Below are 23,630 nucleotides of genomic sequence, written 5' to 3'. Positions count from 1 at the left end.
AAGCATCCTTAGGGAACGGCAACACAATGAAAGGAAACTGAAGCAATGCAACAGGCCGGTTCCAAACCAAACCCATCTTTAACACCCCCTGCTGGTTTAGAGTAGGACTCATGCCTGAAAACTTAACACCTACCAAACATCCTCTTCTGAACAATATGCCCCCCTTGGCCTGATGAAGTGGTGGAATCCAACGTGAAGCAGTGAGGGAGTGACACAGTGTCAGATTGCAGGAAGGGGATATATAAGCCCCACTGCTTTGCCTCTGAGCCTTGCTTCCTCTGATATTTTCAATACAACACCTAGACACACAATTGGCATGCACGCTTGAATGCTTTTAGTGTGCGTCAATATGAATCATACTTACGTTAGTGAATATTGCCCATGTGGGGAAGCTGTCTTATTGATTGTTTTTTTAATCATAAATGTATATTTTATTGTGTTATTTTAATTCCTTTTAATTGAAGTGTCCGTTGAGTGTTATGCACAGCTTTTCTTCAGTATGCTATCTACTGTGGAAGTCAACGTGATGGTGTTCTGCTTAAGATTCTTAACATGTCCTGAGTAGTCAAAGAGTGTATGTTTAAGTTGTTGCAGAGCATTTGAATTGGATCTAGGACTGCAACTAAAGATCATTTTAATAACTGATTAATCGGTCAATCTGAAGCTTGTTGTTTCAATAAATAGCGTCTCTTTCACCCTTTATGGCCAATTAGCTTAGGCCATAAATGGACCAAATTAATATGAAGTAAACACTTACAGTTGTGGTTGGGGCCGCAACATATCAGAAAAGAGGCAAAAATGCCCATCACTGTTTTCCAAGTCAAAGCTGATATATGTGACTATCTTGTTTTGGCTAAGATACAAAGATAATAGTTCTGCTTTCATGGATGACTAAGGAAATTAAAAAAATATCCACATTTGAGAGGCCGAAATCTGAGGATATTTAAATATTTAAATAAAAAAACAATGAATTGATTACCACTTAATTGTCACTTAATTGAGTAATTGATTAACCATTGATGAACTGATTAATTGTGCAGCTCTAATTGGATCTCATTTAATTGTGTTCAATTGAAGTGTATGCTGAGTGTTGTGCATATCTTTTCTTCAGTATGCTATCTACTGTCTGTCAAAATGATAGTGTTCTGTTTAATGTTCTTAACATGTCCTGAGTAGTCAAACAGTGTTTATTTAAGTTGTTGGCATTTGTGGCAACAATATACTGTTGTTTGCTCTTCTGTGCCCCTCACGAGAGAGAGCTGCACTGTGTTCACACTTCCGTATATCAGCCTGAGTAATATTGACTCAACAGCCTGCAGTCACACATTTTCCTCTGTGGAATGACCCATTAAATGGGGTTAGTATACGGAAATGCGTCTGAGGGCAGTGTTCGACTTCGGACACGTTAAACAGTGTCTCTGGGTAATTGTCATTTCTGCCGTTGCTTTCCTTTCATATTGATTTCAGTTGTGTGCATTACTGGTTTTCCTCCTTCCTTTTGTGGCAGCCGACCCTGTCCTAAAGGCAGGATATCTTAGGGAAACAGCTGGTTTCATCTGAGTTTCTGAATTTTGTGTTTAAGTACAAGCAAACTCACCAATCTTGTCACATACTGTCAGATAATTTCAGTCTCCATCCTAAATTAGGGCCTGTTGTCGTGAATACTAATAACATTAGCAGGGATGAATCTAAACATAGTTTTTATACAACACACGCAACTTAAAAATTGTATACACTATTCCCTTGTTTATCGCGGGGGATAGTTTCCCAAAATAGCCCGCATTAATTGAAATCTGCGAAGTAGCCAACTTTATTTGTTTGCGATTATTGTACGTTTTAAGGCTGTAAAACCCCTCACAATACCCTTTATACACTTTACTCAGAAAGGCATAAACATTTTCTCACATTTCTCTCTTGTTTAAACACTCTGGGTTCAAATTTTGTTTGAATTTTCTATTAGGTTGGACACAAGAAATTATGAAGTAACTCATGTGTATTCACTCCTTTGACCGTGCCTCGTCCTGGCGCCGTTCGGCTGTAGCGTTTTTGTATCCCTATTAAAGCACATTGCTCCTGCCGTTGTCGTCTTCCTCGTCCTACTCCTTGAACCGAAGATTCGTTTAGCCGGTTAGCTTCCTCTTCTATTGTTTATTGTCAGTTAGAAAGCAGCTCACACAGTTAGGTAGTTTGCTAGCTACTATTGACCACAACAGGAAACTGCACAAAGGAGAGTGATGGACAGTGGTCTACAGCCAATCAGGACGCAGAACACAATGGACGGGTTCTTCCTTAGCCAATAAGGACTGTTGTGGCTTTTTATTTAGCCGGCTATTGTCTGCTGTGGGTTCCTAATATGCTCGTGCAGGCACATAAACACATAGACAAGGTGGAACTGCACACGTCTTCAACTCTCACGTGAGTTTTCAACACTACTGGTAGCAGTAGTAAATACAATAACAACAGAACACCAATAGATCGCTCTAAATCACCACAAGGATGCAGAACACAATGTACGTTCATATGCTGTTAACAAAAATATGCAAAATTGCACTTTAAAAAATCTGCAAAACAGCGAATCCACAAAAGGTGAACCACGATGTAGTGAGGGAACACTGTACCTCGTACTATAATCCACCTGGCAGCGTAGAATAGGCTGTATATGCACAGCATATTTTTGGTTGTGATGGGTATCTTTTTTACTTTGATGCTGGCATAGTCAAGATGGTGCATAATGTGGCTTTGTAAGGCACCATTTTCCTTATTATGACCTATTTGTAGCATTTGTCAACACAGGTAGTAGCAAATATTCATAATTTAGCATTTTGCGTGTTCCCATGCCATCTATTACAGTGTATTTTTAAAAACCAAGCCACTTTACTGCCCACAACTGACCAGGTGCTTTTTCCTGAGGGAACAACATTGTCGGTCGCTGTGTCCCATGACAGGAAGCAGACGCTGCAGTAGAATCCTAAAATATACAGTAAAGCAGACACCGATCCTCTTGCTGTTAGTGCATTTGTCTATAGTCTGTTACATCAACTCTTTTAGGCTTACATCTTCTGTCCAGTAATGTTGGATTTAAACAAGTGTGTTTCTTGGAAGAAGAGTCCAGTGTGACTGCCAGAGGCTCCCCCCGAAACTCTGCTAAATTCAAATGTATCATTTATCTTGTCATAGTTTACGTAGACATCACTTATCTTACCAAAGGCAGGCAGCTATCCAGTCAGGCAAATATGTGTGCCCTTCCATTCCAGGTCTTGTCCCTTTCCAAAGTATTTATTGGAGAGAGCTCGAAGTTGAACGAGTGACGTCCTTCTGAGGAATTTTGATCACTATCCCAATCTGGCCTTTGTTCTCTTTGCCAAAAATCAGGATCTGTGTGTGGGAAAATCTATTCCTGGAATATATTCATTTCCCAAGAGTTTTTGAGTGTGGATTGGTCTTTGTTTCTGAATTTTCCCACCAGTCTTTTTTTGGAGGGGGTCATTTTCTAATTTGTTTTCAACTCGCCAGAGGGATGTTTTTTGATATTCCTGCTTCAGCACACAAAAAAAACATCACTGTGCAGAGACTGGTGGCTGAAGTCGTTTGCTGTATCTCTCTGCAGATAAGATCTTATTTGCATAGTTTGCCTGGAAAACATTTCTCCATCACTGAGTTGTGGAGTGTTTATGTGTGAAAGGGGAAACAAGTCACAACACCAAGCACAAAAATGATCCTTCAAGTCATGCCACAGTCTGGTAAATTAGGTCAAACATGCGTATGGTCATCATGTGACGGTTCATTCACCAGATTAATTACAGTGCACTTGGATTGGAAGCACACTCACGCTGGCTCACATGTTCAACATGCGGCCGCTCTGACAGACTAATCTGATTTGAAGCAGTAGATTTAGGTGCTATCCACACGGAAACGTTTTCAGGTCAAAACGACAAAGCATTTTCTCGTTTCAGCCTCTCCTCTACACTGGAACGTTGTTCTGGGTGATTTTTTTTTAAACCGCTTTCAGAATGGAAAAATATGAAAACGCTGGCTTGCCGCTTCTGTATGGACGAGCATGGACCGGGAGAATGTCGACTGCGGTGCGTCATGACACTCGAAATATTCAGACATGTTGGCTAGTCGTCAAAGCTCACTTCTGGTCATATGACAGTGATGTCATCATTTTTTATTTCTCTACGCAAACGGCGAGCTGGCGTTTTCAGATTTTCCCACTCTTGAAGCCATTTCCAAAAAATACCGTTTTAGGTCACCCGGAATGCCGTTCCAGTGTGGATGAGAGGCTGAAACAATAAAATACTTTGCCATTTTTACCTGACAACTTTTCCGTGTGGATCGCCCCTTAATGAGACCAGAGTATTTGAATTTGTTGCAAACAAAGGCTACCGACAAGTCCATCAAATATAACAGTATTCTTCTTGCCTTGTTGGAGACTATTCTGATGTTAAACATGATTAAAAACAGTAAAATCAGACTTGCTTGATAAATCCAGCTTAATCCTCAAAAGTGTCTCAGAGTCATAGCCAGAGCCACAACATCCCCAGCCGACATCATGTTACGTTTTTTTTTTTTGGCGGTGGTGGTTCTCCTCTGTAGAGTCCTAGGTTTAACTGCAGCATTAGTGATGGGGATAAGAGGGCTTATAATGTTTTAGGTTCAGAGGTTAGGGCCTTGAGTGTAGGATGGTAATCCCGGCAGATTATAAAGGCAATCTGGTGAATATCTGAGGAAATCCCTCACAGGGACTTTCAGATCCTCTGTTTGCGTGAACCTGTAGTATCCACGATGTGTTTACTAAACAGCAAGTTCCACTTTTTGGGGATAAAAGAGGGATTGCTATTTGCCTAAACGTAAATATAGAAGACATATCAAACTGATGATGAGGACCACAACGTGATAATTTAACAATATGTTTATTACTGTGGTTCTAGTTGATGTAGAAGTCTCATACTAAGAGATGTTTCTAATATTTTGTGTGGCCAAATAAAGTAACCAAAACATTAGAATCATTGTAAATGCAGACTTTCTTTATTGCAAGGGTGTCCAAAATGCGACCGAGGAGCCATTTACAGTTTTTTATTGGCACCGCTGCATAATCTAAAAGTAAAATTAATTCATTATTAATTAGATGCATTATTAGATATTACATTACTTTGTCACCTTTAACCTATAATGCGAAAATATCGATGTATTGCTCAGATCATTTAGCATACATTGCCCTACACTGGATTGGTTTTACCATCTGTAATGCACAAAATGTATCAAAGAGGCCCGCCGCATCCTTCAAAAAGTTTGGAAACTTCTGCTTCACAGCTCTTGTATCAGGTGTATGTTGTACTTGCATGCAACATATACAGTGTATAGATAAGATATAAAATATAATCCTTGCATTGACATTCACATGGCGCTAATTAAATGCACAATTTGCCACTATATCCCCTATCGTCACGAGGACTTCATATTAAATCTCACTCCCTTTAATTCCAATTCTTTTCTTCCTCTGTCCCTCTCAAGGGTTTCTCTCCATCTACAGACTCAATTATTCATACATAAATTAAATAAATTGCACACAGTCTTCAGAGATGTGCATGGCCTGTTCCCATGTAAACCACAACAGGAATTTAAGATGTTGTTGGTCTAGTTTTGTTTATATGTCTTTGCAGAAATATTGCACACAGACACGCTCTTGACAAATAATTCAGACTGTTAGCACTGGAAAAAAAAAAGACCATAGTCATGTGTAACGTGATTGATCAGGTGTTTTTATTTATTGAGCAAACGCTGTTCACCTCAGATCCTGGCCGCCGCCTGAGGCGTAAAGGCCAAATGGCGGACATTCAATACATTTACAATGACAGGGTTCCCTTTGGAGAAGAATACAGCTCTGACCACACATCCTTGCCAAAGGGATCTCCCTATAGATGAGTCGGGTCATTTTTCATTACACAGGCTCAGAAGAATCAAGTGTGCTGACACAGAATGGGCCAAACTGTGTGTGTGTGGGGGGAGTGGGGGCTGATTCCCAATTGAATGCAGATTGCAGGTTTGAGCCTTTGGATTAGATGTAATGTCACTGGAATAACCTCTAATGTTGGGCATGGTCCTTTCTTTTTAACATTCTTAACTATCATACAGAAGTAGTTAAAAGTCAAAAGTAGTTAACTACTGTTAAAATTAAACATAAAATAAAACTTAGACTCATCTCACCTTTGACTAATGTGCAAAGTGGGACATTAATGCTTCTGCTTGTAATGTGAGTCTTTTCACAAAAATGCAAAACTCAGTTTGTGCACATACTAGTGGTATAACGATTTATTCACTACATAGATGCATCGATTTATATTCCTACGATTCAACTAAATCGATCTGGGTTCTCAAGTTCCCATTCAGGACTACATATACAGTATATCAGTCTAACATTGTTTTAAGGGTAATCAATCGATTGAATCGACATATGGACATATGGACAGCATGGATATGGGCATGCTTTTTTTTAGCACTTTTAATGATAAAGACGTGAAACATTAGTCTGTCTGTCGGTGATGTCATTGTCTTCCGGGTATGTGGTGGTCATGGGAGTTGTAGTTGACCTGTGAAATACTGTTGATTTGCTTCTTCTTCTTTTGGTCAGTTCATTCACTTCATTCAGTATTCATATTTAACTCATTTGTCCTTATTTGAAACTCCTTTTAAGGGACACTTATGGCAGGGGTGTCAAACTCGTGCCATGGAGGGCCGAGACACTGCAGGTTTTCTTTCCAGCCAGTCACTAAAGCAGGTGATTTTAATGATCAACACCTTCAGTTTGAGGGAAGGAGCTCATCAATTAAATCACCTGCTGCAGAAACTGGTTGGAGAGAAAACTTGCAGCGTCTCGGCCCTCCAGGGCACGAGTTTGACACATGTGACTTATGGGGACACTATGCAAAGTAAGGACAGTTTTAGTTAGTTTTTTAGTTTAATTAGAAGAGTCCATGGGAACGTCCTCAAAAATTTGTGTATTTTCATTCGTATACAGAAAAGTTAAGTCCAAATTTAAGCCTTTCAAACTCATGGATTGGAGCTTCAGGACAAGATAAGAGGTATGTAGGATATAAATTCAATTTAATATCTATCTGTCTTATCTGCACCATCATTAAAATCTGATGGTGCGAAATATGTTCATTTTTCCCCGGAATTACTGTGCACATGCAATTTGTAGTGTGACGTGGAAACGAATACAGCATTCCCTGGACATTTTGATTATCAAAAAAATTTAACTGACTACTTTGTTGACTTTTAAAACAAATGTCACAGCCTAGGTTATGATATATTTTGTAGTACGGTGGAACTTGACAAGGTCCATGGGTCGATCACAGCTTTTGTCTTGACTCAATGTTAAAGCAATGGGAACCAAAGGCACTGTTTTCCGGAATTAAATTTGCTTTAACCTATTTAATACTGGGAGTAAAGAAGTGAATGAGGTATCAAATTAAAGTTAAAGTAACGTTTTATCAGACAGAATTAATCACAGACTTGATTTTCCGTATTTCAATTTTTTGTAACAATCCTAACGTGTGCTGCAAAAGTTCTGTCAGTGTGTTGTCGCATTTCTGGAGTTATCATCACATTTCCTATTTGCTGTCACTGCTACCATTCAGTGGTAACATCACAAAAAAGTCAAAGACAAAGCAAAACCTGCTCACTGAGCTGACGTGTCAGCGAAATTTGCTGAAAGATTGAAGAAAGGTCGTGAGCTCCAGTATTCTCCTTTCTTCTGTTGTTTTACTAGTCATCCTCCAGTTCAGTCTTACGTGAGTGCTTTGACCTTTTCAGGCCTATAAATTCTTTACTTACTGTTTTTACAATAAACCTTCTCTCTCTGTCTGTCTCACGCTCTCTCACTTTCCATACTAGTCTTTAAATCGCCTTGCATCACCAGTGTTATTATGTCCTGAAGGTCGGTTGTCAGGTGATAAGGAGACGCATTCTCTTCTAATGTCGAATTCAAGTGGTTATGTTAAAGTATTTACAACACAATAAAATGTTGAATACAAAAATAATAATCAACATGTCCAAAAATAGTAGTAAGATGCAAAGCTACAGGATTTCCTTGTGAAAACCTTCCAGAGCTTCTGATATTGTCATAGGAAGGTCAGATTCACTTGTGAGTGCTTCCTTCATTCTTTCTTACCCTTGGGTCTTACATATGTGTGCCTTGTCTTTTTCCTTTTACCCTGCATTTGTGGCACAGCATGCGCTTCTGGATGGATAGCTCATCCAAAATGTTTTCAGGTAACTTTTCTTTGCCTCAACTTCAGTTCAGTTTGGTTCGTGATAGTACAGCTTACATCAGGCCTTCTTCTCGTTGGGAAGATACCGGTGGTTGTGCCTGCTGTGTTTTCTTCTCATTTGCATGGTTACATTTGTGCAACCAGTACCCCAACGGTCAGACATTTTGTGACCATTTCCAATGTACGCAGAAAAATGCATACCGAGCTGAACCAAACCAAACTGCTTGGTGGGCTTTATACAGTGTGTTTGTGTGCATTTATGCTTGACAGTGCCGGTTATTGGGCTGGTGGCTTAATGCTGTTCCTCTGTGCCTGTCTTCTAAAAGACCCTGAAGGACAAACACACAAGCATCACCCTTGTACATGCAACTGTTTCCAAAAAAGGCAAAACTACCAAAAAAAAGAATGTTAAAGATATGGGTGCCTTTTTAATCCAAACACCACTCCTGTCTCAACACCTCTTCTGTTCCGTCTCAGTGTACATGTTAGAAAGGCCAGCAGCTGTGACGCACACACGTGACTCCAGAAAGGCCTGCTTAATATTCAGCATACTTAATGATTAGAGTGTTTCCAGCCTGTTTTAGGGCAGTGTGCAGAGGCCACTGGAGTTCAATGTCTCTATGGTGAAGAGCGCCCTTGAATTTGCAAAACAACACTTCTAGAAAAAACAAAAGCAAGATTTCTCAGTCAATATGGTTGAGTGAGTGTGCACGCTTCCACCCAAAATGCACATTTAGAGATAATGGATACAGAAACAAATACCGTATGGCATCAAACTGTCTTCCCGCATGCCTTTCCAGCAGTGTCAGTGAACAGAGGGTCACTGGGGTCTACAGTGATTTCTCACTATGTAAATTATAAATGAAGAGAGAAGGTGTAAGTAGTAAAAGATCCTTCCCTTGTGAATGAGGCTCTCGCACACTCACTGCGAACATGTAGCCATGCACATCAGCCATCCCCCTATCAGACTCAATTTCATTGATAAAAGTCATGACATCATACATACCCTGTTTGTCTCCTGTTACGATTGGTTGCCTCTTCATTCAAGGAATGTCCTAGTCATGCCATCCATCATACATACCACTTAGCCTATGCTAGATGTACAGTATACCATGGATATACTGTTAAAAAACAAGGCCTTCACAGTTATGCCATGCTTCTTTGTTGAATTCACAGGCGAGGTACAGCACATGATGAGTTACAGCACACGCACTGTATCTGTAGTTTGTGATCCAGTTTGTCCGGCCTATTCTTGGCATCAGAAAGGGCAATATTTATAGGAAGTTGGCCTTATGGGAGATGTTGTTTTTCTGCACCAGTACCAAGTGCAAGGGAAAAAAGGGCAAATCCAATGTACAGTATAATAAGTGATCCTACTACTTCCATCCATCCATTTTCTATACCACTTACAGTGTCTTGTTCATCGTGACAGGAGGAGCTGGAGCCTATTCCATTCAACTTATGGCGAAAAGCGAACTGCGTTCTGGTTGCCAGTCTTTAATATCACCCTTAAAAGCCGAATTTTCACAAATTTTGGGGGGGGGCTGCTCTTCCGTGTATTCAATAGAGTGACAGTTGGCCAGTTGGCCTGACAATTTTCCGACTTGGAGGTAGTATCTGAGCCACAACAGAGGCAGGACGGCATCTGTATAAAAGAGTATTTATGACACCCAAGACTCACTGTGTTGAAAGCAATTGTCCTACTTAGATTTTTTTATAATTATTTATTGATTTATTGTATATTATATATCATTTTACTTATTCCACCTTAAAGAATTGTGTATTTTATGTTGACACACATCTAAAAATCTGAGAATGCTCACACAGTACACACAGTATGCTCAATGCTGAAAGGCGCAGACAAATAAAAGTCAGAGCTGTACTTTTACAGCTACGGTGTGCCAATTTTTTTTTTTTTTTGCCGAAGTACCAATGTGGGGGTATGCAGACTTTGGGTGAGAGGCAGGGTACACCTTGGACCAGCCAATCGCATGGCTCACGTAGCCAAACAACGATTCACACTTACATTGCACCTAACATGCATATTTTTGTGGAGTAACTGGACACACCACACAGAGATACACAAACCCAGATCTCTTGACTGTGTGGCCAACATGGCCACCGTGCAGCCCCCAGCCTACTACTCATATAACTCATTTAACTTTACTTGTAATTGACTGACAATTGTGGAAGTTTTATTTAAATGTTACCAACAATGTCACTTTTTTTTTTTTGTTCAAGTTCACAAACATTTATTCACATTAAAAGTGGAAATGTTCTGAAATGATTTATCATGGTCTTAATTTTTTTTAAACCACAAAGCTTTTTTAGCAGGGGTGTGTAAATGTTTTATGTCTGCTGTAGGTGCACATATTGCAAACACTGGACCTCTCCCAGGACTTTCCAGCATGAGTTAAGATGCAATGTCTATGTCATTTAGAGACGCGCAGATTCGGGTGCATATGGCAGATGCAAGTTGAACTTCAAGATGTAAAGCCACTTGGTAGATATGTGGATGTAACCCAACAGATGTGGATCACACAGAATTTACTGCGGGAACACCACAAACCATTTAAATGTGTTTAGTATCACAACCAGAAGTCACAATGCTTCATCGATGAGAAAATGGGCTCAAGTAGTGGTTACAGTTCATAGAATTATAGGCAGAGTTGTCATTTTGAAAACGTGTCCTGTCTGGGAATAGAGCATTTGAGTAAAACGAGAACAAAGAAGAGGCGGCTCCAGAAATATCTCCCATTTGTTTGAAGTTCCACAGTGTGTCGCTGATTTTTTTTTTTTAAATGCCCTAACTGGAACCACATTTCAGCCTCAAAGTCAGTCACGGGCGCGAGGGTGGAGCTCACAGACACACAAAAAACACACACATATATACACACTTGAACAAACAAAACACGCCGCTCCTGGTCAGTCCTTTCTCTAGACATTCCTGTCTGCCTTTCCATGACCCTCCCTGCTTAGTTTCACTATGGTGCTTGAAGCACTGGAGGAAAGAATGAGTCTTAGCCCTGCTGTTGTTTTCCCATCAGGTCGTGGATAATAATAATAAATGAACCAGTTTCTGAATCCATGCGTTGAGACGAGACATTGCCTGAGTAAGACCATGCTTGCTCTCGAAGTGACAAGTTTAAGAGCTTGTTTGTTTAATCCCCATCAATATGGCGGTGGCGGTGGTAGGGTGACAGACATGAAAACAGAGTGAAGTGTGCGTGTGTGCGCGCGTGTCTGCGTTCGTGTCAAAGAGATTCTCCATCTTGCTTCAATTAGCATTCAGGCCTGTTTATATGAAATTGCACCCAACGTAGGTTACTTTTTGGAGGACACCCAACCCCCCAGCACTCTTTTGCACAACCCTAAAACTTGACTCTTAATACCTCCCTTCCTCAATAGAAATACACGCCATCAGCACATCATCCGGACCACACCTCAGCACACTGGCTCCATAACAAGGCCCAGATTGGTCACACCAAGTGAAGTGTTTTCCCACATTGTGCTTTTTGGCAAACACCCTTTGGAGGTTACTAAAAGAAAGTTGATGGGCGTGTTCACTCTGTGTGACACATGAACATTGACGTTTTGTGGTGTTTATTAGTTGCCATCTCATTTATTTAGAACAAGGTCAGCACCCAAATGGGTGATCACAAAGGTCGGATTCATTCTTGCTGTTATAATTTGTTAAATTTATCTTATTAGTTTTACGGGCTGCACGGTGGCCTAGTGGTCAGCATGTTGACCACACAGTCAGGAGATCGGGAGATCTGGGTTTGAATCTTCGTTGGGCATTTCTGTGTGGACTGCATGTTCTCCCCGTGCGTGCGTGGGTTTTCTCGGGTACTGTTTCCTCCCACATTCCAAAAAACATGCATGTTAGGTTAATTGGTGACTCTAAATTGTCCATAGGTATGAATGTGAGTCTGCGATTGACTGGCGACCAGTCCAGGGTGTACCCTGCCTCTCGCCCGAAGTCAGCTGGGATAGGCTCCAGCATACCCGCAACCCTAGTGAGGATAAGCGGCATAGAAGATGGATGGATTATTACTTTTATATAATATTATATATTATCTGGTTATGTTATTATAGTACAGTACAGACCAAAAGTTTGGACACACACAAAGCAACTGATGGTCCCAACCCCATTAATAAGGCAAGAAATTCCTCTATGTAACCCTGACAAGGCATACCTGTGAAGTGAAAACCATTTCAGGTGACTACCTCATGAAGCCGATTGAGAGAACACCAAGGGTTTGTAGCGCTATCAAAAAGCAAAGGCTGGCTACTTTGAGGAATCTAAAATATAAGACATATTTAGAGTTATTTCTGACTTGTTTGTAGATAATTCCATGTGTTCGTTCTTAGTTTTGAGAGTCTACAATGTAGATAGTCATGAAAATAAAGAAAACGCATTGAAATAGTAGTCCAAATAGTAGCATCCAAACTTTTGGCCTGTACTGTATATTATAAATTTGTTGTGCTTTATCATTGCTGCCAATTTAAAAAAAAAAATAGGAAATCCATCATTTCAGCTTCTCACATTCCAAACAAAAACATACATTTATACACTCTTGCAAGTGTTTGGAATCGTCCCCCATTTTTCATTGCTTTAATCCAATCCGTCTTTGTCAATTTTACCCCATTTCCCCTCCACCTGCGTTCGATCCCGTTTTGCTTTTCCGTCTCTTGCATTGGTCAAAAAACAGAGCCCTTGTGATAGCAAACTGAGGAAGCAACCAATAAAGGCAGATATGTATTTGACTGAGGGGAAGAAAAAACATGAGGAACGGGTGTTTGTATGAAAGCCAGAGAAAGAGTCATCTGGAGATGTTTAAGTTGGACAGGCCAGTTTCCGGTGTCCGGGAGAGGCCAAAAATATCCAGAAACACAAAAATCCGGTAAGAGCGTGGGGGAAAGGATACACCTCCTTGTTATTACTCATGTGACCTTCTAGAATTCAGCAGAACTTGGGTGTTGTACAACTTCAACAAATGTTGTTTTCTATGAAACCTAATTAATAGAACAAAGATCCTTAATAGGCGGACACTACAGACCCGGATGCCTATTAATATACAGACTCAGACCTACTATTAGATTATTTTGGCAAACACTTCTTATTTGACTTGTGCAACTTTTGGAGGATTGTGTCATTTTAACTTGTGCCAATACAGGGCAGTTACAAAATTAAATGTAAGCACACAGGAAATGCACAGACCAGTCATGTACATTGTAATTCCTCAGCCAATCACATTGATTATTCAGAGCAGCTTTGTGAGTGGCAGGCAAACAGCCAATGTTGTGCTTTTAAAAAAGAAATGAAGAAAAATTTGGTTAAATGTGAAATATAATGTATATAATGCATGTTACATACAGTATTATGATATGACAGACCTCGGCTTGAAGACATTTTACTTAACTGTACCTCTTTAGCTTTTAACTCATTTCTGTTTTAACATGAGAATTAAAAAAATAAAAATATATGATGATATATTGCAGTCTGCTAATTTAATTTCTACTACATTACACTCTTCTGCACTCTGTGTATGCTATTGGCCCCGCCTCCCCCCCCACTGAGACAAAGAGACTGCATGACTGACATAAGGGCTTACTCCATTCATGCCGTTGTTCTATGGAACAAACGCGCCAATGTGCTGAAATCAATGTACAGAGTGAACTCTTTTCCTGCCTGTTTGGAGGTGGGAGACAAGGAAAACAAACACGCATGCATGTGGCAATATATTAAGGCCGGCAAAATTATCAAGTTCATTTCGTCCCACAAGACAGTTTTTAACGAGAAATCTTATCACGTTTTAATCTTGCGACATCTTGTGACACGAGATCTTGTGACACACCTAACAGTTAATAAGCCCTACTGGCACACGCCACTTTGTGTGTCTGTAGCTTTAACTGACGTCTGTAACTGACTGACAGTTGGAAGAGGTCTGGGCTTTATTTTAAGACATGTAGCAAAGCCTTTTTTGTTTTTGAAGTGGTGCGCATAACACTAGATAATCTCGCAGGGGGAGGTGAGAGGTACCATGTACATGAGGAAAGAGGGTTTGTGTTTATGATGTCAAAAACTCAGTATTTCAAAAGCGACCTCTTGAGCGCCTCTTATATTAAAATTGGAGCAAACAAGTGAAGGTGATGATAGGTTTTTCTCATGTTTGGAGGTTGTAAACATGCTCTTGGGACACATGTTACTGTTACAACATGCCTAAAAAGTCAATTTTTCATTACCATGGACATTTAAAGCTAAGACTTCATAACTGTATTGATTCCAACAGTCTCGATAAATGCACAGTATAGTGGAAATTGCCCTGAATACAGTATGATGGTTCACATACTTTAAAAGTAGTGGACAAAAAAGTGTTGCTGGCACATACAGTAGAGCCTCTCCAGTTGTGTCTATTTTTGGTACCAAAAACTGGGCTGATTCTGTTATGTTAACAACTTGTGGTTTCCACAGCCGCTGCTGCCACCGGTGTCAGGTGAACACAAGCTTCCAATTTGGGCTTCCAGAATATGAGCACTGCTTCCAAAGGTTGTCGCTCACTAAAGGCCGGAAATCATTCAGGCAAGACGAACCTGATTTGTGGAGAAAGCAATTCAACCCTTGTGTGGATGTGTGGATGTATGAAAAGGAGGACCTAAATTCTAAAAATTCATAAGAAGTGTGGAAAGTAGACTGGACCCTGTTACATGAATGAATGCATCACATGTTTTGACTATACAAGTAGACTGTGCTGTGCACATACACAGATGTCATGACCAAGCTTGCAGAGAGAGTGAGAGGGGAATTGTGATTCACCTACCAGTTACAAAACACTTATTTTCCCCCAGCCCACATATTTTTCGCCATTATTCCATTGTTTTCCACCACTAAAATCAAATTCGAACGATCGCTTGAATATGCATTTGACGTTGAGCATGAAGCAGTTTCTTCCGTGTGTGGTAGCCCCCGCTGTTGCTTCCATTTGGTACGGCCCGCAGCTCAGTTCTCACAGTTTACGCCGGTGGCTGGAAGGAGGAGGAAGGGGAATGAGGGGGCGGAGGTAGCGGGACTTGATCGCCCGGTGAGAAGCTCTAGTCAGCCAGCCTTCAGGAGGAAGAGAAGGAGGAGGGATGAGAGGGAAGCTATCCACCGAAAACGCCACTAGTTAGCCGGCTTATTCCTGTTGCAACATGCGGAAGCTAGCCAGTGAGCTCCCTTGAACTGTTGGTCACCGCCAACATGGATGCTGACGTGCCTCCTCCCTCAGGCCGGCCAGGAAATTGGCTACTATTTGACTGTTCTCTGCCTACTGCGCGAACCCTCGTCGTTTCTTTCTGGGATTAACAGTTCGGGTGTTTTTATTTTTCTGCAAACCCTTGGAGGCGATTTCTGTGAGGCGTTTAAGGTAACAACATCCACTAACTAATTTGAATACTGGCAGAGCATCACTGTCAGATGTTATGGCCAATATACAGTATTTGTTTGCAGTGTGGTGAGTCATGTTAGAATAATCTGGAATAAATGTTGATTAGTCACACCAGGATGAAAATGTATGTGCTGTGTGTGTTGTGAGCAGCATGATGAGGAAAATGTGTTTGCAGTTGCTCTGATTCAACTACTTCCTAACCATCCCACGTTGCCTTTTCTTCATCCACATTATACTTGACTATATTTATAGCCTTTATTGTCATTGGCTTCAAAATCTCAGTAGTGCTGTCCAATCCCACAAAGTTAAGTTTAGTTTTTGTCCCAGCCTAAAAAGCCTCCAAGGCGGTGATTTGTTGCATTTGCACTATCCCCATTCAGGGTGTATTTTTATTTGTGACGCCGTCAGCATTTTAAAGCTCATTGTTAGAGATGTTTACTCATTTTGTGTGTGTGTGTGTGTGTGTGTGTGTGTGTGTGTGTGTGTGTGTGTGTGCGCGCGGGTGTGTGTGTGTGTGTGTGTCATCTGGAGCCATGACTTGCTAGGTGTGACATCTGTGTTATTGTTAAAATCGTACTCCAATGTGCTGCTCATTATTGATGACACTAATTAAAATGATTGTATATAGTATAAACACTGAATGCAAGTGCCAAGGTGCATAGGCAGGTGGTAAATGAAAACAAAAGTCAAAGTTACAAAATAAAGTGTGTGTTGTTTGCTGTGTGTGCACAGGTGCACCCGATCCAAACCCTCAAACTACTGGAGATCAGTGAGTGGTGAGAGGGTGGGTCAACTGAAGCCTTTAAAGTGTATAGTAGTCATGTACACACACTCAAACACACACACACATTCACACATGGATGAGTGTTGGAAGCACACCATTGTGACAGCTAAACTCTCATATCAATGCAAGCTGGTGCAAGTGTATGTTGTCCAACATCACCCCTCAATATGGACACGCCCTGGCCAATGCAGTACTGCCTCTGGTGGCCCATGGTTTAAAAGTTGCAAACCCTTATCCTTGTTATGTTTCGAAACTTCTTTCACAATGTCTTCCACACACCTCCACCATCCTCCTTCCCATCCATGCAACAGATTCGAGGGAAGATGTACACGTTGGTTTGTGTTCCTCGTGCTTCCTGTTCAGTAGTGAGGGGAAAACTCTATATGTGCAGAAAACACCAGAGGAATGTGGAGTGGGTTTCTTTTTGCTTAATCAGCAAGCATTGTGACTGACAAATGTGCCCGGACACGACCACAGAACATCTAAACATTCAGTATCATAAACAACTTAAGGATGACCAGTGGGATATATTGTAGTCATCTCCAACCATGCATTTCAACTTAAACTTATTTAGTTCAGATTGTACCTCCATTTGGAAACACTTGTCTAGGCTTTGTCTACTATGTGCATTGTTTCATATGGGGCATGTTTCCCACAGTTGCACTATTTAGCTCTTGCACCTGCTTCTTTGTTTATGAAATTGGCAGCTCTATTCAACAAGCATCATATCAACTGTTCAAACAGTGCAGCAACATTCAGTCACAATCAATTGTACTCATGGTGGTAACTGTATTTCTCTGATGGTTTTCCTGCCTCAAAGAGGGAATGCAGGACTATTATTGGGTAATATGCCTAATACGTTCTTACAGCTGGGATAGGCTCAAGCATATCCGCGACCCTAGTGAGTACAAGTGGTACAAAAAAGGGATGGATGGATCAATTTTTTTTTGTGCAGCTGGCATTAGATTAAATGGCAACAAATATTCATCAATGTACTTTCTTCTTTTATTTATAGATGACAGAGGGGAGGCGATGTCAAGTCCATCTCCTGGACGACAGGAAGTTGGAGCTTCTCGTGCAGGTAGGTCGCTTGTCCTTCCTCTCATCTTAGCTCAGGGCGAGGGAGGAGTAATGCCGGTGTTTGGGAGGGTGCCGGTTGCTGCTGACTAGACGAAATATGTCAGCAGTAGGTGACTTTGCACTTTTTCTCACGCTTGCCTGACCGCAAAGACATTAAACAGACTAATGACTACTGCCGTGCTGTTATATCTGAGGGGAAACGTCCCATCAGCAGTCCCTTTGTCCCCTTTAAACTGCTCCTAATTATTATATCATTACCGTACCAAAGAAAAGGTTGTTTTTTGTTTGAGTTTTTGTTGGTTGAAATGCATGAACGTCATGATCCCCAAAGCTACATAAAGCGTACTATACATAATGTACTATACATTCCAGGCCAGTAGTTAGCAATGTCACTTTGTCAAAAAACACCGTAAACCTCTACTTTAATAAACATTTTCATTTTCAGGCTTAAAAATGGGCAAAACGTCTGGTCTAAACAGCCCCTTAGAAAAATCGTACTCCTCCATTCTTTCAAGCCAAGCAAGCCATTCTGCAGCCATGACCAGAAAAAGAGTAGCACTACCGCCCACAAACCACCCCTTTCTCGAGGTGGTTTTACACCACAGCAACCCGCCGGCTGTTTTAGGGTGGCCCACACCTTATTGCGTGGGAACCGTCCCCGTGGGAGCACTTTTCAGGGCGGCGTACCTCATCCATAATGTCTCCGGGGCAGGGGAAGGTGCTTCTGAGCAGCACTTGACACACTGGAGTTGACGTAATAATCTTGCTTCGACCAAGTTGTAAACTCCACCCGCACCGAAACAAAACAGGATTTCTGAAGCTGCAACATAACAAATAAGTCTAAAATAGATCATTTTATTTTACTTTGCTCTCTGCTCCGTAACCTTTGGTTCACCAACTCTCAGACACCCGTGCAATTTCATTCCATTTTTTGCTAACCTCTCGTAATGCCCCTTAGGTTACCTCATTACCCGATTGCACCAGTAAACAAGGAAGACAAAAGAATATAATTGCACTGGTGTAAGAGATGAGCACGGGGAGGGTGGAGAGAGAAAGTTAGGAGGTTTAGCCAAAGAGAACAAATTGAGATAAGGGCTCAGGAATAGACCTGAGAATGGAAAGGAAAGAGAACAATTCAGTGTTCAAGCCACGGATAGATCTGCTGACTTTCGATTCGATTACAGTCCCAGAACTGATCCCCTCATCTTCGTCTATCCATCCCTTTCTACAGCTCTCTCTCTCGTTCTTGACTTTCCACTTCATGCTTCACAGTTTAGCTTCTTTACCCACTCAGCTATTCATATCACTTGTGCTGTATTCCCCCAAATCCCAATGCCTGGCCAAACATAAATTCACCAGTTCCCTATCAGCTTCATCCATGCAGCTATCCATGGTATATCCATTCTGCTTCTGTTCCATTAATACAGACCAGCAACAGGGAAAAGGTGGAAAAATGGCTGTCTGAAAGGGGCATGTGCATTGATCCTATCATTTTTGCATCCATTCATCTACTGTATCTACCAACACAGCCAGCCAGCCAACCAACCCATTGAAACCCACCCACCCATCCATCCATCCTTCCCTCCACCCAGAACACCCATCCATCAAGTCCATATATCCATCAACTCATTCATGCATCCTTCAAGTGGATAAGACGAAAGCAGTATGCCGGCATTGTTCAGTGGAGGTTGGGAATGGGGCTACAAGCAGGAACTAGCGATGTTGCACTTCAGGCAATAAGGAACGTTAATTTACTAAAAATAGAATATGATTTCAGACTGTTCAAACTGTTATTGTTGCACTTGTCTGCATTGTTGCTCTTTCCTACAAGGTTTGTCCAAAGTGTGTCCCAAGGCCACTTTCAGTCCGCAGCTTGTTTTTTTATTCGTCTTTGGCATATTTTAAAAATACAATTATTTCACGATTAATGTGCTATATTATTAGGAAATACAATAATTTGCTTTGTCAGCCATAACACAAAGCTCATATAGCTTACAATACAGTGTATTGGATTGGTTTTAGCATGTTAATGCACAAAACCTATCAATAGGGCCCCAAACATCATTAATTTTTTTCACAAATATACATCTATATTTGTATAACTTATTTGGGAATTTAATTATTTGCCTGCAATCAATTTTCTGTTTTTATTCATCATTTAAAAAAATCAGTAAACACAAAAGCTGAGCAGTTTTATGTTATTCTTTTTGTTCCATTACTGTACCGAAAATAAACCGAATTGTGACCTTAAACCTGAGGTACATTTCCAAACGTGATTATGGCATATTGTTACACCCTTAGTTTTTAATGTCATTTAGCTTAAGGTCTCTTTTTCTGAAAATGTTTTCTTGGGGGAATGGCCATAACTCATCAGAAGTGGAAATGTTCACTAGGAAAGTAGCCCTGCGCTCTGCTGGACTATTTCATGTCTTAATTGCACAACAGCATTTTGGTCACCTCCTTTTCCAGTTGAGGTTTTCAGCTTACCTCTGAAAGCTTGATCTCATTTTGGTCATCGACTTGTAAAATTTGCCGGGTGTTTAATCCCACAGGGGTCATTTGCTCACTCCCCCCCCAATCTTTTACCACCTTCCTCTTACCTTTTGAGAGGAAGTCCTCTGCGATTTGTTTATAGAGCAGCGCCTCATTGAGCTGCAGCTATGTGCCAGGAGGCCAACGCACCTATTAGTCAAGTTGTAAACCCAGAAGCCGATCAACTGATACACCACCACCACCAGTAAAACTATATGTTGTTCATATGGCTAGCGCTCCCTGAGGCTAAAATGTTGTAGGCTAATGGGCATCAAATGGAGTGTTGAGGCCACATTGAGTAATGCTGTGGTGTCTCCATCAAGGAGCATTTTCTTCCTCTTTGTCTGCTTGCTGCTTGCTATACTCAAACTTTTAAACTGACTAAAGTAAAGTGTCAGTGCGACATTGTGGAGCACATTACACATCGATGCACGTCTGGATCGAAAGGCAGCGTTTTGACCTTTTTTTTTCATCATTGTTAATGTCTTGAGTTATATATTCCCCTGTAGATGTTACATCAACCTCTATTTTCGAGGCACTCTACAACTGTAACTTTACAAAGCGCTAATAACTTGACACTAATACTGTCATAGTCAAGGTTGACAACCTATAATTAGCACCTAATTGGCCATGGCATGAGCAGCCTTTGTGCACTTGTCAAATTAGCTCAACATTTGCACTTCCCTGTAATTTCATTAATAATGACCTGTTCTGGCTCTCAGGCTGCATGGAAAATATCGTTCACTACTAACTAGGGGTGTCCCAATCCAATATTGATATCCGATATCGGCTTGATATCAGTCACAAAAAAAAATCGGATTATTTTGGCCTGCATCTAAAATCTCAGATTTTGGCACTCCAACACAAGCAGTCCATTCCATACTCCGCGCCAGCACTTCTATCCGGTAGCTGCACTTGTGTTCAGCATGCAGAACGCACGTGATCACATCAGCAGCATGTGCTAGCATGTTTAGCAAGGAGTAGAAGTGATGTGAGCTGTGTGGTTGTGTTTTTTGGGCGAGTCCAAAAAATAGACCGCAGCAGAGTGCAAAACTTTCCATGCACAAGTTTCCCGTGGTGCAAGTTTAATCCGACCAATCTCATCACTCATTTAAAGAAGGATTTTTGCAACCCCACGGCTTCTTGAAACATCCACCACTGTTTCTCACGGTTGCAAAGTGTGAGAAACTTTCATGGGATGGTCCCGTGGAAGGGTCTCAAGGCACAGAAAAGAGCCAGCCCGTTGGTAGTGAGTAATGTTGCGTTTAAACGCTTCATTGAGCATGTGGAGCCTCGCTATGCCTATTGTTGATAAAAGGGGGGTTGGGTGGGGACTTTCAATATTAGTGCAGACCTGCCTACATGTATGAATTTTTCATACTCAACATGCAATTTGACTCTCGAACATGCTTGTATGCTTCATTTTGTTGCATTTTTCTGGTTTCAGTTTCGAGTTCAGTCTGTACAGTACAGATAAATATTTGAAATTGGGGGGGGGTTGAAAAAGTATTTCTGTTCACCAGTGGGGGCATGACGGGAGTGAAAAAGTAGGATTTAATATTGATAACTGGAGGGCTGGGCGATATATTGATATTATTAAAATATGATTTTTTTTTTCAGCACAATTTCAAAAACAAACATATCGCTCATATCGACATAGACTGGATTTGCGCTGTAACTCCGGAAAAGCTACACCTCGCTACAAGCGCCGTCTGCTGCTAGCACCGGGCTTTGGAGTGCCTGCGCCTCACACCTGGACTGGCCGTGGCTAGCACTGTGCTCCGGAGAAGCTACACCTCTCACCAAGCACTATCGGTGACAAACACCAGGCGGAGGAGTGGCTACATTTAAGCCACATTTAACTGGCCAACAACATTTGCGATGTCAAAATAGATATATATCGTATATCAATATTCAACATAAATATATTGGGATATATTGGTCCATATGGCCCAGCCCTAACTGCTAGCTTTGTTTACATCTCATTGCGCACTGTTTGTGCACAGACTATGGCATCCCTGATGTGATACAAGAGATGGCCGCCGCTTTAACAATACTGTAGACATACTGTAGCAATCTACTGAGCTAACTAGTTAGCCTCTAATATATTTATTCTGAATTTAAGAGAAGGTTTGATGGCTGATTTAATGCAATTAATATCTAATCCCTGTAACATTACTGACCCCTAGTAGTGACCACAACACTACATTGCTCTTGTCTTTTTGAATATTTTTGGACTAATAATAGGCTATAGTCAACCATGAAACAGTGTTAATTTATTAATTAATACATTTTTGACCAAAACACAATAGAGTGACTCAGCAATATTCGCACCGCAATGAAGCGGAGGGACGAGTGTATACAGAAACACTTGGCCAGAAAACCCGACCTATCTGTTCATTTCGATGAAATCAGTGTGTCCTTGTGGTAATACTGTAAAAGTTCCTGGAAATGTTTATCTTACATGTCATTTAAATCTTCCAAAACATGATTATATGTCATGCTATCTACTATCTCAAAGATAAGATGTACAATTTGCAGAACAATGTAAGTTGTCACAGGGAAAAGGAAACCAACTCAATTGTACAGTACAGTGCAGCCTGTGCAGTACCGTATTCATAACAATGTAGTGATTTGGCAAGTGATTCAGGCAAACTCTCCCCCCAGGATTGGTTTTGTTGCTCATCGCCATCACACAGGCTTTTATCATTCCGTCCCCCGTTCCGTTGCTCACTGTTGGTTCCGCTGCGGTTGCATGGTTGCAGAGTAATTACTATTATCGCCAGAGTTGACGGCTATGTGGAAATAAGAGACCATGTTGTGTGTCTCAGATGGACCCAAAACATTCATTACGGCAAATGCTTAAAAGAAAGCATGGTTCCGGACCCAACATTTCCATCCATTGGTTATGCCACTTATCTTCTCGGGGGGAGCTTATACTCTGCCAGAAGGAGAGTTACTGACTGTGTTGTTTCCCAGTCAAGCCCAAGGTGACTACTAGTCACACTAACATTCATATTTTCTTTACTGTAATTATGGGTCTCTAAATAGTGATAGACTGTAATTGACTGGCGACCAGCCCAACGTGTACCCTACCTCTCTCCCAAAGTCAGCTGGGATAGGTTCCAGCATACCCGCGACCCTAGTGAGGATAAGCGGCAAAGAAGATGGATGGATGGATAAATAGTAAAAGAAATCATTCATTCTTAGGTAATGTAGGTAACTGTCACCCTCATTAAAAATTGTGAAGGCAATACTTTTAACATTTAACCCTTAACTAATATAAGTGTAAAAATAATTTAACCACAAAAAATAACCTTAGCTTTAATAACAAGTGAAGTTGCTGGCCGCTGTAATGTTATTCATGACAGCGGTTTGAGCTCTGAAGTGCGGTACAGTACAGCCTTAGAGGAATTAAAATGTAGAGGTTTCACAGTACTTTTGTGATCATTCAGTGACATATTAGTGGTAATTAGCTGTTATATTGTTCCAAACATACTGTTTGTGTTTCAAAGCTGATAAATAGGAGCA

The 23,630-nt window shown here is 41.0% G+C and overlaps 1 protein-coding gene across 14 annotated transcripts in view; it reads left to right on the top strand.

The window, feature by feature from the left end:
- The window catches only part of frmd4a (FERM domain containing 4A), a 126,017-nt gene that overhangs the window by 65,536 nt on the left and 36,851 nt on the right, over nt 1-23,630 (top strand). For 13 of the 14 annotated variants that reach the window (XM_054777031.1, XM_054777035.1, XM_054777043.1 and 10 more), the window contains one exon: nt 17,503-17,568. In XM_054777031.1, coding sequence (XP_054633006.1) covers nt 17,503-17,568 — 66 coding nt within the window. Of the gene's footprint in view, nt 1-14,795; nt 15,683-17,502; nt 17,569-23,630 lie in introns of those variants that run through there. The other variant, XM_054777034.1, reaches the window with a different exon arrangement.

The sequence above is a fragment of the Dunckerocampus dactyliophorus genome, chromosome 5 (assembly GCF_027744805.1).
Source record: "Dunckerocampus dactyliophorus isolate RoL2022-P2 chromosome 5, RoL_Ddac_1.1, whole genome shotgun sequence".
Lineage (NCBI taxonomy): Eukaryota > Metazoa > Chordata > Actinopteri > Syngnathiformes > Syngnathidae > Dunckerocampus > Dunckerocampus dactyliophorus.
Note: the sequence above shows the minus strand (reverse complement) of the source record. Positions and strands in the feature narration are given on the sequence as shown.